The sequence below is a fragment of the Eucyclogobius newberryi genome, unplaced genomic scaffold, assembly GCF_026437365.1.
Source record: "Eucyclogobius newberryi isolate DKJ021-1_F unplaced genomic scaffold, fEucNew1.0.hap1 SCAF_15, whole genome shotgun sequence".
In the NCBI taxonomy this organism is placed as follows: Eukaryota; Metazoa; Chordata; class Actinopteri; order Gobiiformes; family Gobiidae; genus Eucyclogobius; species Eucyclogobius newberryi.
In genome coordinates this window covers 34,954,869-34,970,869 of record NW_027315779.1, presented here as the reverse complement: position 1 = coordinate 34,970,869, position 16,001 = coordinate 34,954,869, and the positions used below count along the sequence as shown (strand labels likewise).

Below are 16,001 nucleotides of genomic sequence, written 5' to 3'. Positions count from 1 at the left end.
AGCCCTGCTAAGTGTCCATGTGCTGCAGCCCTGCTAAGTGTCCATGTGCTGCAGCCCTGCTAAGTGTCCATGTGCTGCAGCCCTGCTAAGTGTCCATGTGCTGCAGCCCTGCTAAGTGTCCATGTGCTGCAGCTCTGCTAAGTGTCCATGTGCTGCAGCCCTGCTAAGTGTCCATGTGCTGCAGCCCTGCTAAGTGTCCATGTGCTGCAGCTCTGCTAAGTGTCCATGTGCTGCAGCCCTGCTAAGTGTCCATGTGCTGCAGCCCTGCTAAGTGTCCATGTGCTGCAGCTCTGCTAAGTGTCCATGTGCTGCAGCCCTGCTAAGTGTCCATGTGCTGCAGCCCTGCTAAGTGTCCATGTGCTGCAGCCCTGCTAAGTGTCCATGTGCTGCACAGCTCAGATGATGTTCCTCTCCAGCATGGGCTCCTGGTGGAGGATGCGTCTGAAGTCCAGCGCGCTCAGGTCGATGGTCTTGTAGCCGCCCTCCATGATGAGCTCGGCCACGCCTCTGCCCACGGCGGGCGAGTGCTGGAGCCCGTGCCCGCTGAAGCCCGTGGCAAAGTACATGTTGTTTACTAGAGGGTGCATCCCAATGAGCCCGTTCTGGTCGAAGGTGTTGTAGTCGTAGAAGCCCGCCCACGCGCTGGTCACCTTAGAGCACGCACAGGTCAGAGGTCAGCGCTGCTGCCACGTACGGGACGGAGGCGCTTAACACAGCTTTCATTTATTTCATCCTTTATTCCACCACCAAAAGGCTCATTGAGATTAAAATTTCTTTTCCAAGAGCGTCCTGGCCGACTAAAGTGACCGGCACAAACATTCATCTTTTACTGCTCGTTCTGGAGCCTCTCCCAGGGGCCGCTCAGACACATGTGCTGTGGGACTGTCCTGCCGCTCAGACACATGTGCTGTGGGACTGTCCTGCCGCTCAGACACATGTGCTGTGGGACTGTCCTGCCGCTCAGACACATGTGCTGTGGGACTGTCCTGCCGCTCAGACACATGTGCTGTGGGACTGTCCTGCCGCTCAGACACATGTGCTGTGGGACTGTCCTGCCGCTCAGACACATGTGCTGTGGGACTGTCCTGCCGCTCAGACACATGTGCTGTGGGACTGTCCTGCCGCTCAGACACATGTGCTGTGGGACTGTCCTGCCGCTCAGACACATGTGCTGTGGGACTGTCCTGCCGCCCACACTAACCCTATAATTGACATATGACAAATGGAAAAAAATAAGTTTGGACATAATTTGAAAATATTTGGACCAGACTTATTGTTTTAAATGTGCCGTGATTTAATTCTCTACATGTTCTTTGGTATTTTGTTTAAACTCTCTGGTCTTTTTCTTTGTTCTGTCCAACATAATCAAAGTGAATCACATGAAATGAGTTGGTACCTTGAGACTTTCAAAGGCAGGGACACGATGAGCCAGGCTGGGCCACACCTGCTCCTCAAAGAACTGGTGGTCCACCTCCAGGTCCCTGGTGTCTGGCTCTTCATCCTGCAGCGGAGCAGACACAGCATCAGACACATCATGAAACATGCTTCCTGACACCTGCAGCTACAGCCGACCAATTGGGTTTTGCAGCAGGACAATGATGCAAAAGACAAGGACGCCCTGGCCAGGAGGCAGCAGTTACACACAAACAACAAACAACAAACAACATGAACATCAAAATCACTCGAGAAAATCATTTGCACATATTTATCAAGTTGGACTTAAAAGCATTTACGGACAGGAAAAAAGTCAAAAGGAGCTGAGTGAACAGCGCCGTGCGAGCAAAAAGAACAGAGCACGAGCTGTAAATAAATGTTTACAATGCCCTGCCTCCTAGTGGCCAAAGAAGGCCGTCCTAGTGCCAAAGAAGGCCGTCCTAGTGCCAAAGAAGGCCGTCCTAGTGCCAAAGAAGGCCGTCCTAGTGGCCAAAGAAGGCCGTCCTAGTGCCAAAGAAGGCCGTCCTAGTGGCCAAAGAAGGCCGTCCTAGTGCCAAAGAAGGCCGTCCTAGTGGCCAAAGAAGGCCGTCCTAGTGCCAAAGAAGGCCGTCCTAGTGGCTAAAGAAGGCCGTCCTAGTGCCAAAGAAGGCCGTCCTAGTGGCCAAAGAAGGCCGTCCTAGTGGCCAAAGAAGGCCGTCCTAGTGGCCAAAGAAGGCCGTCCTAGTGCCAAAGAAGGCCGTCCTAGTGGCCAAAGAAGGCCGTCCTAGTGGCTAAAGAAGGCCGTCCTAGTGGCCAAAGAAGGCCGTCCTAGTGGCCAAAGAAGGCCGTCCTAGTGCCAAAGAAGGCCATCCTAGTGCCAAAGAAGGCCGTCCTAGTGGCCAAAGAAGGCCGTCCTAGTGCCAAAGAAGGCCGTCCTAGTGGCCAAAGAAGGCCGTCCTAGTGCCAAAGAAGGCCGTCCTAGTGCCAAAGAAGGCCGTCCTAGTGCCAAAGAAGGCCGTCCTAGTGGCCAAAGAAGGCCGTCCTAGTGCCAAAGAAGGCCGTTCTAGTGGCTAAAGAAGGCCGTCCTAGTGGCCAAAGAAGGCCGTCCTAGTGGCCAAAGAAGGCCGTCCTAGTGGCCAAAGAAGGCCGTCCTAGTGGCCAAAGAAGGCCGTCCTAGTGCCAAAGAAGGCCGTCCTAGTGGCCAAAGAAGGCCGTCCTAGTGGCTAAAGAAGGCCGTCCTAGTGGCCAAAGAAGGCCGTCCTAGTGCCAAAGAAGGCCGTCCTAGTGGCTAAAGAAGGCCGTCCTAGTGGCTAAAGAAGGCCGTCCTAGTGGCCAAAGAAGGCCGTCCTAGTGGCCAAAGAAGGCCGTCCTAGTGGCCAAAGAAGGCCGTCCTAGTGCCAAAGAAGGCCGTCCTAGTGCCAAAGAAGGCCGTCCTAGTGGCTAAAGAAGGCCGTCCTAGTGGCTAAAGAAGGCCGTCCTAGTGGCCAAAGAAGGCCGTCCTAGTGGCTAAAGAAGGCCGTCCTAGTGGCCAAAGAAGGCCGTCCTAGTGGCCAAAGAAGGCCGTCCTAGTGGCTAAAGAAGGCCGTCCTAGTGGCCAAAGAAGGCCGTCCTAGTGCCAAAGAAGGCCGTCCTAGTGGCCAAAGAAGGCCGTCCTAGTGGCTAAAGAAGGCCGTCCTAGTGGCCAAAGAAGGCCGTCCTAGTGGCCAAAGAAGGCCGTCCTAGTGCCAAAGAAGGCCGTCCTAGTGGCCAAAGAAGGCCGTCCTAGTGGCTAAAGAAGGCCGTCCTAGTGGCCAAAGAAGGCCGTCCTAGTGGCTAAAGAAGGCCGTCCTAGTGGCTAAAGAAGGCCGTCCTAGTGGCTAAAGAAGGCCGTCCTAGTGCCAAAGAAGGCGTCCTAGTGGCTAAAGAAGGCCGTCCTAGTGCCAAAGAAGGCCGTCCTAGTGGCTAAAGAAGGCCGTCCTAGTGCCAAAGAAGGCCGTCCTGGTGGCCAAAGAAGGCCATCCTAGTGCCAAAGAAGGCCGTCCCAGTGCCAAAGAAGGCCGTCCTAGTGCCAAAGAAGGCCGTCTTAGTGGCCAAAGAAGGCCGTCCTGGTGGCCAAAGAAGGCCGTCCTAGTGGCCAAAGAAGGCCGTCCTAGTGGCCAAAGAAGGCCGTCCTAGTGCCAAAGAAGGCCGTCCTAGTGGCCAAAGAAGGCCGTCCTAGTGGCTAAAGAAGGCCGTCCTAGTGGCCAAAGAAGGCCGTCCTAGTGGCCAAAGAAGGCCGTCCTAGTGCCAAAGAAGGCCGTCCTAGTGGCCAAAGAAGGCCGTCCTAGTGGCTAAAGAAGGCCGTCCTAGTGGCCAAAGAAGGCCGTCCTAGTGCCAAAGAAGGCCGTCCTAGTGGCTAAAGAAGGCCGTCCTAGTGGCTAAAGAAGGCCGTCCTAGTAGCTAAAGAAGGCCGTCCTAGTGCCAAAGAAGGCGTCCTAGTGGCTAAAGAAGGCCGTCCTAGTGCCAAAGAAGGCCGTCCTAGTGGCTAAAGAAGGCCGTCCTAGTGCCAAAGAAGGCCGTCCTGGTGGCCAAAGAAGGCCATCCTAGTGCCAAAGAAGGCCGTCCCAGTGCCAAAGAAGGCCGTCCTAGTGCCAAAGAAGGCCGTCTTAGTGGCCAAAGAAGGCCGTCCTGGTGGCCAAAGAAGGCCGTCCTGGTGGCCAAAGAAGGCCGTCCTAGTGCCAAAGAAGGCCGTCCTAGTGCCAAACAAGGCCGTCCTAGTGGCTAAAGAAGGCCGTCCTAGTGGCCAAAGAAGGCCGTCCCAGTGCCAAAGAAGGCCGTCCTAGTGCCAAAGAAGGCCGTCCTAGTGCCAAAGAAGGCCGTCCTAGTGGCCAAAGAAGGCCGTCCTAGTGGCTAAAGAAGGCCGTCCTAGTGGCTAAAGAAGGCCGTCCTAGTGGCTAAAGAAGGCCATCCTAGTGGCTAAAGAAGGCCGTCCTAGTGGCCAAAGAAGGCCGTCCTAGTGGCCAAAGACGGCCGTCCTAGTGGCCAAAGAAGGCCGTCCTAGTGGCTAAAGAAGGCCGTCCTAGTGGCTAAAGAAGGCTGTCCTAGTGGCCAAAGAAAGCCGTCCTAGTGCCAAAGAAGGCCGTCCTAGTGCCAAAGACGGCCGTCCTAGTGGCCAAAGAAAGCCGTCCTAGTGCCAAAGAAGGCCGTCCTAGTGCCAAAGACGGCCGTCCTAGTGGCCAAAGAAAGCCGTCCTAGTGGCTAAAGAAGGCCGTCCTAGTGGCTAAAGAAGGCTGTCCTAGTGGCCAAAGAAGGCCGTCCTAGTGCCAAAGAAGGCCGTCCTAGTGCCAAAGAAGGCCGTCCTAGTGGCTAAAGAAGGCCGTCCTAGTGGCTAAAGAAGGCCGTCCTAGTTTAACTACATCAAACTCCATTTGATGTAGTTAAATCTTCTATAGAGTAGCAGTGATGGTACAGTGCAGGATGACATTAGAGCACAGGAACTCCTTCAACTGATCACAAACAGATTCCAGAATATTCTATAAATATAGATCTATAACTATATTAGTCAGAGATCACCTCTTTTAAGAAAGGTGGAAAAAAAGCGGATTTCCAAACTAAAGGAATTTCTTTGGTTTTAATTAAAAGATTGGAATGAATTGAAAGTTGCTGTGTCAGGACTTCCTTTTACCAGAAGGAGGTGAGGAGAGACCTTCACTACAGCTCCACTGAGAGCTTCACTGAGAGCTTCACTGAGAGCTCCACTGAGAGCTCCACTGAGAGCTCCACTGAGAGTTCCACTGAGAGCTCCACTGAGAGCTCCACTGAGAGCTCCACTGAGAGCTCCACTGAGAGCTCCACTGAGAGCTTCACTGAGAGCTTCACTGAGAGCTCCACTGAGAGCTTCACTGAGAGCTCCACTGAGAGCTCCACTGAGAGCTCCACTGAGAGTTCCACTGAGAGCTCCACTGAGAGCTCCACTGAGAGCTCCACTGAGAGCTCCACTGAGAGGTCCACTGAGAGCTTCACTGAGAGCTTCACTGAGAGCTTCACTGAGAGCTCCACTGAGAGCTTCACTGAGAGCTTCACTGAGAGCTCCACTGAGAGCTCCACTGAGAGCTCCACTGAGAGCTCCACTGAGAGCTTCACTGAGAGCTTCACTGAGAGCTCCACTGAGAGCTCCACTGAGAGCTCCACTGAGAGCTTCACTGAGAGCTTCACTGAGAGCTTCACTGAGAGCTCCACTGAGAGCTTCATTCATATTTCAAATCTTCCCTTTGTCTCTAAAATCCTTGAAAAAGTTGTAGTTAAAAAGCTTTGTCGCCACCGACAGGACAATCACTTATTTGCAGTTTTCCAGTCAGGGTTCAGAGCCCACCACAGCAGGGTTCAGAGCCCACCACAGCAGGGTCCAGAGCCCACCACAGCAGGGTCCAGAGCCCACCACAGCAGGGTTCAGAGCCCACCACAGCAGGGTTCAGAGCCCACCACAGCAGGGTTCAGAGCTCACCACAGCAGGGTTCAGAGCCCACCACAGCAGGGTTCAGAGCCCACCACAGCAGGGTCCAGAGCCCTCTACAGCAGGGTTCAGAGCCCACCACAGCAGGGTTCAGAGCCCACCACAGCAGGGTTCAGAGCCCACCACAGCAGGGTTCAGAGCCCACCACAGCAGGGTTCAGAGCCCACCACAGCAGGGTTCAGAGCCCACCACAGCAGGGTTCAGAGCCCACCACAGCAGGGTTCAGAGCCCACCACATCTGTGCAGAGCACGAGCTCGAGACCCCAAGGACAAAGTGGGAAACACCTCCAAAGGTGGTGGAAAACGACCTGGCCAAGGTCCTCTGGGACTTCCAGATACAGACAGACCGAATGGTAATGGAACCAACCGGACACAGTGGTGGTCTCAAGGGTCAGAGGGGCCGTGGTGGTGGACATTGCAGTACATGGGATGGAAACATCCGGAAAAAGGAAGATGAGAAACTAGAGAAATCCCAAGGCCTCAAAGAGGAGCTGGAGAAGGTCTAGAGCGTGAAGGTGGTGCTGTAGTGACCGGAGCACTTGGCGCAGTGACCCCCAAACTGGAGGAATGACCCTCAAACTGGAGGAATGACCCCCAAACTGGAGGAATGACCCTCAAACTGGAGGAATGACCCTCAAACTGGAGGAATGACCCTCAAACTGGAGGAATGACCCTCAAACTGGAGGAGTGACTTGAGCAGATCCAGGAAAAACATCAGAAATCTCGGTCCAGAAAAGTGCAGGAACAGCTCAAGCTCCCAGGGGCCTCTGGAGGAGGACCCGAGCGTGAAGGGGGAGAAAAAATGATCAGCTGCAGAGGGTGAGGAAGAGTTTTATTTTATGTTATATATAATAGAATTTCAACCTTCGCGGGTAGTCCCTTTCAAGTTCAGCTCTTATATATAAAATATACACACACACAATATAAATATTATAATACTCTCTCACACACACACACACACACACACACACACACACACACACACACACACACACCGTCTGTGGGGAAAGCCCAGCGATGTAGTTGCCTCCAAGCCCCTCCCTCCTGAAGTACACTCCGGAATAATCGATGAGGAAGGGTGTGTCCAGACCGGGCCCGTCCGGACAGTGCATGACATAGATGTACCTGTACACAATATGAAACATGAGGAGAATGAACAGTTCAAACAGTTTTACACCCTAAACCCCACAGGGCCATTGTACAAACATACACCCTAAACCCCACAGGGCCATTGTACAAACATACACCCTAAACCCCACAGGGCCATTGTACAAACATACACCCTAAACCCCACAGGGCCATTGTACAAACATACACCCTAAACCCCACAGGGCCATTGTACAAACATACACCCTAAACCCCACAGGGCCATTGTACAAACATACACCCTAAACCCCACAGGGCCATTGTACAAACATACACCCTAAACCCCACAGGGCCATTGTACAAACATACACCCTAAACCCCACAGGGCCATTGTACAAACATACACCCTAAACCCCACAGGGCCAGAGAGGTACTTATATATTCAACAAAGCCCGAAGATCTACCTATAGATCAAAATGATTGTATCATTTATTTTGTATTACTTTTATTGCCAGTATTAAACAGGTTTTTATTTGTGTTGAACCATAATTAGGCAATAGAAACACAATGTATGCTTTCATTAAGAGCCTAATATTGTTTATCATATACAAATGTGCAATATATAAAGAAGAGAGAATATCTGCTGTTTAACTCGACCATTTAATACAGCAGAGTATTTTGAAAATAAAATATACGCTAATGATAGAAGGTTGAGCTTAACCAGAACTTCCTCTCGCCTCCTTCCTCTCGCCTCCTTCCTCTCGCCTCCTTCCTCTCGCCTCCTTCCTCTCTCCTCCTTCCTCTCGCCTCCTTCCTCTCGCCTCCTTCCTCTCTCCTCCTTCCTCTCTCCTCCTTCCTCTCTCCTCCTTCCTCTCTCCTCCTTCCTCTCGCCTCCTTCCTCTCGCCTCCTTCCTCTCGCCTCCTTCCTCTCGCCTCCTTCCTCTCGCCTCCTTCCTCTCGCCTCCTTCCTCTCTCCTCCTTCCTCTCTCCTCCTTCCTCTGCGTTACACAGCGCTCGCTTCGGCACTTTCTGGTGCTTTCCGGAGGGATCGACCCTCACTGCCTCTGAGATCGACCGGTAGATCGTGATCGACGTATTGGACACTCCTGTTATATGCGTATTATGAAAAATACTAAAACTATTTAAGCGCAAAGCTATTTAGTCTCACACGTACGAGTGCCTCGTACGTGTGATTACTGACTAATTTTTTACACTCCTGAATACCATAAGGTTACAGTCTTTTCATCTGACCACAATCACGTTTTTGGAGTTGAATAAAGGCAGTTGTGCTGCTCTTGTGAAAAAAAAATCACATTGAACATTTGTCACCGGTTCTGTTCATGGTTTTTATGGACAGAATTTCAAGGCGCAGTCAGGGGCCGGAGGGTGTGGTCAGGGGCCGGAGGGTGTGGTCAGGGGTCGGAGGGTGTGGTCAGGGGTCGGAGGGTGTGGTCAGGGGTCGGAGGGTGTGGTCAGGGGTCGGAGGGTGTGGTCAGGGGTCAGAGGGTGTCCGGTTTGGGGACCACAGGATTCCATCTCTGCTGTTTGCAGACGATGTTGTCCTGATGGCTCCATCCAACCCGGACCTGCAGCTGCACTGGGACGAGAGGGAAGCGTCTGGGATGAGAATCAGCTCCAAATCTGAGGCCATGGTTCTCGACCGGAAAAAGGTGTCTTGCCCTCTTCAGGTGGGTGGGGAGTCCTTGCCTCAAGTGGAGGAGTTCAAGTATCTCGGGGTGTTGTTCACGAGTGAGGGAAGGATGGAGCGTGAGATCGACAGTTTATGATTGGATGAATCAGTTGGGCTGTTGTTGTGAAGTAGGAGTTGAAAAGCAAAGCTCTTTATTTACCGGTCGGTCTACGTTCTGACCTCACCTATGGTCATGAGCTTTGGGGAGTGACCGAAAGAACAAGATCGCAGATACAAGCGGTCGAAATTAGTTTCCTCCGCCGTGTGGCTGGGCGCTCCCTTAGAGATATCAGGGTTCAGAATAAGCCGTATCGCAAAATGCGACGCAATTTCTCTCAATTTCAATGTGATGCGTTCGTCAGAAAAGAGAGCTTTTGTATCGCAGCTTTTGCGATACAAAAATGTGTTTTCAATTGTGTAACGAAAGTGCCTTAAAGTACTGATCACTGTCAATCGATTGTCAATAACGGCCTGACACATGTAGGACGCTGTGTGGACATGACACATGTAGGACGCTGTGTGGACATGACACATGTAGGACGCTGTGTGGACATGACACATGTAGGACGCTGTGTGGACATGACACACGTAGGACGCTGTGTGGACATGACACATGACACATGTAGGACGCTGTGTTGTCATGACACATGTAGGACACTGTGTTGTCATGACACATGTAGGACGCTGTGTGGACATGACACATGTAGGACGCTGTGTGGACATGACACATGTAGGACGCTGTGTGGACATGACACATGTAGGACGCTGTGTGGACATGACACACGTAGGACGCTGTGTTGTCATGACACATGTAGGACGCTGTGTGGACATGACACATGTAGGACGCTGTGTGGACATGACACACGTAGGACGCTGTGTGGACATGACACATGTAGGACGCTGTGTGGACATGACACACGTAGGACGCTGTGTGGACATGACACATGTAGGACGCTGTGTGGACATGACACACGTAGGACGCTGTGTGGACATGACACACGTAGGACGCTGTGTGGACATGACACACGTAGGACGCTGTGTGGACATGACACATGTAGGACGCTGTGTGGACATGACACATGTAGGACGCTGTGTGGACATGACACATGTAGGACGCTGTGTGGACATGACACATGTAGGACACTGTGTTGTCATGACGACTCCCGCTGCAGTCTCAGACCACGAGTCTGAAAGTGGGAGGAGCCACGTGCGGTAAAGTTAGTGTCACAGACTCAGAGGTCAGAGGTCAATAACTCCTAAACTTAAAAGTCTTTGCAGATCATTCACTGCCAAAACACTCATATTTACACTGCAGTGACACGACCTCGTTTTTAACATCAGATGTGTGTTTTGGGCTCAGTGAATTACACTGATCCGAATGTTATTTCGTGTTTTGCTTGGCAATTATCAAATTGCTATACAAATTTGAAAAAAATAACGGATTGTTTAGCAGCTGCTGCTATACAAGTGAAAATCCTTCATCTGAGCCCTGGATAAGGCGAGGAGCTCGGCCACACGGGGGGAGCTCGGAGTAGAGCCGCTGCTCCTCCAGCTGAATTGGCTCGGGCATCTGTTCCGGAGCCTCCTGGGCTCCTCCCTGGGGAGGTGTTTCGGGCATGTCCCACCGGGAAGAGGCCCCGGGGAAGACCTAGGACATGTTGGAGGGACTATGTCTCTCGGCTGGCCTGGGAACGCCTCGGGATCCCCCCGGAGGAGTTGGAGGAAGTGTCTGGGGAGGAGGAAGGCTGGGAGTCCCTGCTCAGACTTCTGCCCCCGCGACCCGGCCCCGGATAAAGCGGAAGGAGATGGATGAACATTGGGCCTGTTTTTTGTTCATGTGGATAGTTCCAGTAATTACAGATGTATGAACCATAAACCAAGTCAACAAATCTAACATCTGACAGTTAAACAGCTCAATTTTAAATATATGGTTTGTATAATGTTGTGATGTCACACGAACTTATTGAAATGTTGAAACAAATTTCACTCATTAAATATTTAACGAACTAGTCCCGTTTTTGTTTTGTTTTTTAGCCAAATAAGCTCAAATTTAGCATAATCTTTTTAGACATGGAACATTATTAATCAGTGGGACTTTTGGAAACTTTGAATACGATTTGTAAAGGTCTCCTGGAGGTGTTACCTCTTCCGGGGCTCCACGGGCACAGGCAGGCCAGCCATGGAGTCTTCTGGCCCGTTGCCGATGCCCAAGATTTGGGCTAGTTTTGCGGAGAAGGCCCCGGCTGCATTCACCACCACAGAACACTCTATGGGCTGGTACTCCAGGCTGTTGGGCATCTGCACCTGTTCACACCAGCACATTCTTACATCAGAGTCCACCTACAATCAGTCCATGTGCTTCAGAGTGATGAACAATCTGCATCATTGTCATGGCAATTACATTTTTCTCAAAAAAAGAACTAAATATAAATTTAAAAAAAAATGAAAACACAACCAGAGAGCAAAACAAGACCAAAATAATAATAACTGCAAATAATAAAAGCAACACAAACATCACATCATGATAAAACAAATAGAATTAGGGCACAACTTACTTACTACATACAAGTCCCATTTAGTCTAAACTTGGTCAAATTTGCCCATTTCCAGCTTCAATCTGAGGGCCATATTTTGCCCCTGGAAAGCACTCACCGCGGGACACCTCCCGTGTTAGACACCTGATACTGTGGGCTAGACTGGACCGTAAAGACTCATGTGCTCAGCTTGGAGAGGAACGTACATTTGCAAACTGGATAAATACCCACTGTCACGTCCCATTCACCCAAAATCCTTGTTTCAGTCTGTTTAAAAGCGGCACAGACTGACCGCACGAGATCTGCACGTGAGACTGAGCTGACCACAGTGTGTGCTCCGTTATCACGCCCTCCGGACCACGCGGCATCTCACCGAGCACTCAGCAGACTAGAGGCCAGGGGGCCCCCCCCATCTAAAAAAGTTAGGGCCCCCCCAGCAATTTCAGGGGCCCACAAGCGCACGCGGCCCCGAGGCGTCATAAGAACAAGATAAATGTGTTTTAAACCTTGTTATTAGCATGTAAAACAATTTAAAGTACTTTTATCTGTTATTTGATATGAAAAGCACAAATAGTGAATCATCTAAACCAGAGATCATGATCTTTAAAACTGTTTAATTTAATATAATCATGTTTCTTAGATACAAAATAAATACTGTTTACAGCATTTGACACAAGGAGATCTTGTGGAATATATAAAATCACATCCTACAAAATAAATAAAATCCTTTTCGTTGTAGAATCTAGACCATCTTAAACCTTCCATTCATCGCCAAATTGGAACCACTGGAAAAGACGTAAACTCTGACATGATGCTGACCGCTGTCAATGTCGCACACGGACCATAATTAGTGACGCACGCGTCTTCAGGGCAGACCCAGCGAAATAAATTTAAAGATGCGAGAGACGGGAGCGCCTCGTACGTGTGAGAGACAGGAGCGCCTCGTACGTGTGAGACGGGAGCGCCTCGTACGTGTGAGACGGGAGCGCCTCGTACGTGTGAGACGGGAGCGCCTCGTACGTGTGAGACGGGAGCGCCTCGTACGTGTGAGACAGGAGCGCCTCGTACGTGTGAGACGGGAGCGCCTCGTACGTGTGAGACGGGAGCGCCTCGTACGTGTGAGACGGGAGCGCCTCGTACGTGTGAGACGGGAGCGCCTCGTACGTGTGAGACAGGAGCGCCTCGTACGTGTGAGACAGGAGCGCCTCGTACGTGTGAGAGACGGGAGCGCCTCGTACGTGTGAGACAGGAGCGCCTCGTACGTGAGAGACAGGAGCGCCTCGTACGTGTGAGAGACGGGAGCGCCTCGTACGTGTGAGACAGGAGCGCCTCGTACGTGTGAGACAGGAGCGCCTCGTACGTCTGAGACAGGAGCGCCTCGTACGTGTGAGACAGGAGCGCCTCGTACGTGAGAGACAGGAGCGCCTCGTACGTGTGAGAGACGGGAGCGCCTCGTACGTGTGAGACAGGAGCGCCTCGTACGTGTGAGAGACAGGAGCGCCTCGTACGTGTGAGAGACGGGAGCGCCTCGTACGTGTGAGACGGGAGCGCCTCGTACGTGTGAGAGACAGGAGCGCCTCGTACGTGTGAGAGACGGGAGCGCCTCGTACGTGTGAGAGACAGGAGCGCCTCGTACGTGTGAGAGACAGGAGCGCCTCGTACGTGTGAGAGACAGGAGCGCCTCGTACGTGTGAGACAGGAGCGCCTCGTACGTGTGAGAGACGGAAGCGCCTCGTACGTGTGAGACAGGAGCGCCTCGTACGTGTGAGACAGGAGCGCCTCGTACGTGTGAGACAGGAGCGCCTCGTACGTGTGAGACAGGAGCGCCTCGTACGTGTGAGACAGGAGCGCCTCGTACGTGTGAGAGACGGGAGCGCCTCGTACGTGTGAGAGACGGGAGCGCCTCGTACGTGTGAGACAGGAGCGCCTCGTACGTGTGAGACAGGAGCGCCTCGTACGTGTGAGACAGGAGCGCCTCGTACGTGTGAGACAGGAGCGCCTCGTACGTGTGAGACAGGAGCGCCTCGTACGTGTGAGACACGGGAGCGCCTCGTACGTGTGAGAGACGGGAGCGCCTCGTACGCGTGAGAGACGGGAGCGCCTCGTACGTGTGAGACAGGAGCGCCTCGTACGTGTGAGACAGGAGCGCCTCGTACATGTGAGACGGGAGCGCCTCGTACGTGTGAGAGAGGAGCGCCTCGTACGTGAGAGACAGGAGCGCCTCGTACGTGTGAGAGACGGGAGCGCCTCGTACGTGTGAGACAGGAGCGCCTCGTACGTGAGAGACAGGAGCGCCTCGTACGTGTGAGAGACGGGAGCGCCTCGTACGTGTGAGACAGGAGCGCCTCGTACGTCTGAGACAGGAGCGCCTCGTACGTGTGAGACAGGAGCGCCTCGTACGTGAGAGACAGGAGCGCCTCGTACGTGTGAGAGACGGGAGCGCCTCGTACGTGTGAGACAGGAGCGCCTCGTACGTGTGAGAGACAGGAGCGCCTCGTACGTGTGAGAGACGGGAGCGCCTCGTACGTGTGAGAGACAGGAGCGCCTCGTACGTGTGAGAGACAGGAGCGCCTCGTACGTGTGAGACAGGAGCGCCTCGTACGTGTGAGAGACGGAAGCGCCTCGTACGTGTGAGAGACAGGAGCGCCTCGTACGTGTGAGACAGGAGCGCCTCGTACGTGTGAGAGACGGAAGCGCCTCGTACGTGTGAGACAGGAGCGCCTCGTACGTGTGAGACAGGAGCGCCTCGTACGTGTGAGACAGGAGCGCCTCGTACGTGTGAGACAGGAGCGCCTCGTACGTGTGAGACAGGAGCGCCTCGTACGTGTGAGAGACGGGAGCGCCTCGTACGTGTGAGAGACGGGAGCGCCTCGTACGTGTGAGAGAGGAGCGCCTCGTACGTGTGAGACAGGAGCGCCTCGTACGTGTGAGACGGGAGCGCCTCGTACGCGTGAGAGACGGGAGCGCCTCGTACGTGTGAGAGACGGGAGCGCCTCGTACAAAAGGGGCGTGGCCGCGTGTTAAAGGGGCGGGGTCACCGTGTTAAAGGGGCGTGGCCGCGTGTTAAAGGGGCGGGGTCAGCGTGTTGACTTTTATGCTGGTTTTTGTAACTGTTATTTTACACTGACTTATTTACACTGGTGTTTTGTGTTTGAAGGTTTGATCTGACTTTTGATGCTAAAGGATCTGAACATTAAAGAGTGAAATGTGTCTAAAGACAAAACATAGTATCAGATGAAACAGCTGCTTTGACCCTTGACCCCGACTGACCCAGACTGACCCCGTTAACAATACTCAACATGCTCTTGTTCCTCAAGTAAAACACATGAATGTGTGTTAAATGTTAAGCTATAGTTTAGCTCGTAGCTTGTGATTTGTAAGTTGTAGCTTCTGTTAAAAACAGTGAATAAAGCAGACAGTTAAGCCTTGTGTTTGATAGTCGTCCTTGTTCATGTGTCTTCAACTTAATTTAGTGAAGTAGCTTGTGTTACACTGTTATAACATTATGTAAATATGGCCTGGTTTAGGTCCGGACCTAATGAGTCCGGACCTAAACCTGAACCTCTGGATTCGAATCCGGACTTGAACCTGAACGTGGCTTTAGGTCTGCATCCATGCATACATGACACATTTTACTGTAAAACTAATGCACAGATTCATTGATACAAGTAACGGAATATAAATATAATGTGTCAGTGGTACTTTTCGCAATTATAAATAAGCAGGAATAAACTTTGAGATTTATTTTTTCATGCGAGTAAGTAACTGTGACTTACTTTGACGGATCTAATTCGGCGCAGAGTGACTTGGTCTCCATCCCGAGTGGACACTGTGTTTGTCTGGTACTGACAGCCTGTAGGACATAAAGGGTCATGACCACTGTCTGGAGCTGCACTGTGTGAATGAGCCTGAGCTGACCTGTGACCTCTCCGCTGCAGGGGATCACGCCCATAGAGATGGCTTTCCTCCTGAAAGCACTCAACAGGGTCCAAGGGTCGAACCAGCCCTCGTTCTCCAGCCCTGAGAGCGACACCAGACCAACACAACACTGACATTAGTTTAGAAACCCAAGGAATTCCACCTTAATTACATATAATCCCAAATGTTTGAAAATATGTACTGTAAATGATCATAATTATGACCACTGCTGTGGCAAATAAAACCAATGTATACATAACTAATTTTTAGGACACATAATAATCTCTTAATAACTTTCACTGTCTACTCCCATAACTGATGGGCAGTGCAGATGACGGTGCAGTTCTACACGGTCATCATTGAGTCCATCCTCACCTCCTCCATCACCTCCTCCATCACCGTGTGGTACGGTGGAGCCACAGCCAGGGACAAACTGAGACTACAGCGCCCTCTGCTGAGAACTCTGCAGAGTTGCATCTCTGCAGGTCCTGTACGTCTCCAGGCCTCTGGGATGAGAAGGTCGGATCACAGCCGACCTTCTCATCCTGAACTTAGACCAGGGGTGGGCAATTATTTTCCTCCGAGGTCCATATTCAAATCCAGGCAAGTAGCGGAGGGCCGGCCCCAATCATTGGTGTGAAAAAATAAATAAATATATATATATTTATTAAATATCAAATAAAATATAACTTTTCTGTCAAATATAGGCAATTGGATCTATTATTTACTTCATTTCATGTCATCTTTATTAAGGATACAAGTGCAGACAGATGTTACAGTCAGAAAAAAGAAACTAAAATCTTTCTAGGGGCCAGATTAAAACATGGCCACATCTTTCCCCTGGGGCCACAAATGCCCAGGTCTGGCCTAAGGGCAAAAAAATCTTCCT

The 16,001-nt window shown here is 51.7% G+C and overlaps 1 protein-coding gene across 1 annotated transcript in view; it reads right to left on the bottom strand.

The window, feature by feature from the left end:
• Nucleotides 1–309: 309 nt before the first annotated feature.
• The window catches only part of foxred1 (FAD-dependent oxidoreductase domain containing 1), a 33,061-nt gene continuing 17,369 nt past the window's right edge, over nucleotides 310–16,001 (bottom strand). The window contains exons 6-11 of the mRNA XM_072447025.1: nucleotides 15,113–15,214; nucleotides 14,971–15,047; nucleotides 10,804–10,964; nucleotides 6,880–7,009; nucleotides 1,397–1,501; nucleotides 310–650 (exon numbers count right to left, since the gene is read on the bottom strand). Of these exons, the coding sequence (XP_072303126.1) occupies nucleotides 396–650; nucleotides 1,397–1,501; nucleotides 6,880–7,009; nucleotides 10,804–10,964; nucleotides 14,971–15,047; nucleotides 15,113–15,214 (830 nt within the window). The 3' untranslated portion in view covers nucleotides 310–395. The remainder of the gene's footprint in view (nucleotides 651–1,396; nucleotides 1,502–6,879; nucleotides 7,010–10,803; nucleotides 10,965–14,970; nucleotides 15,048–15,112; nucleotides 15,215–16,001) is intronic.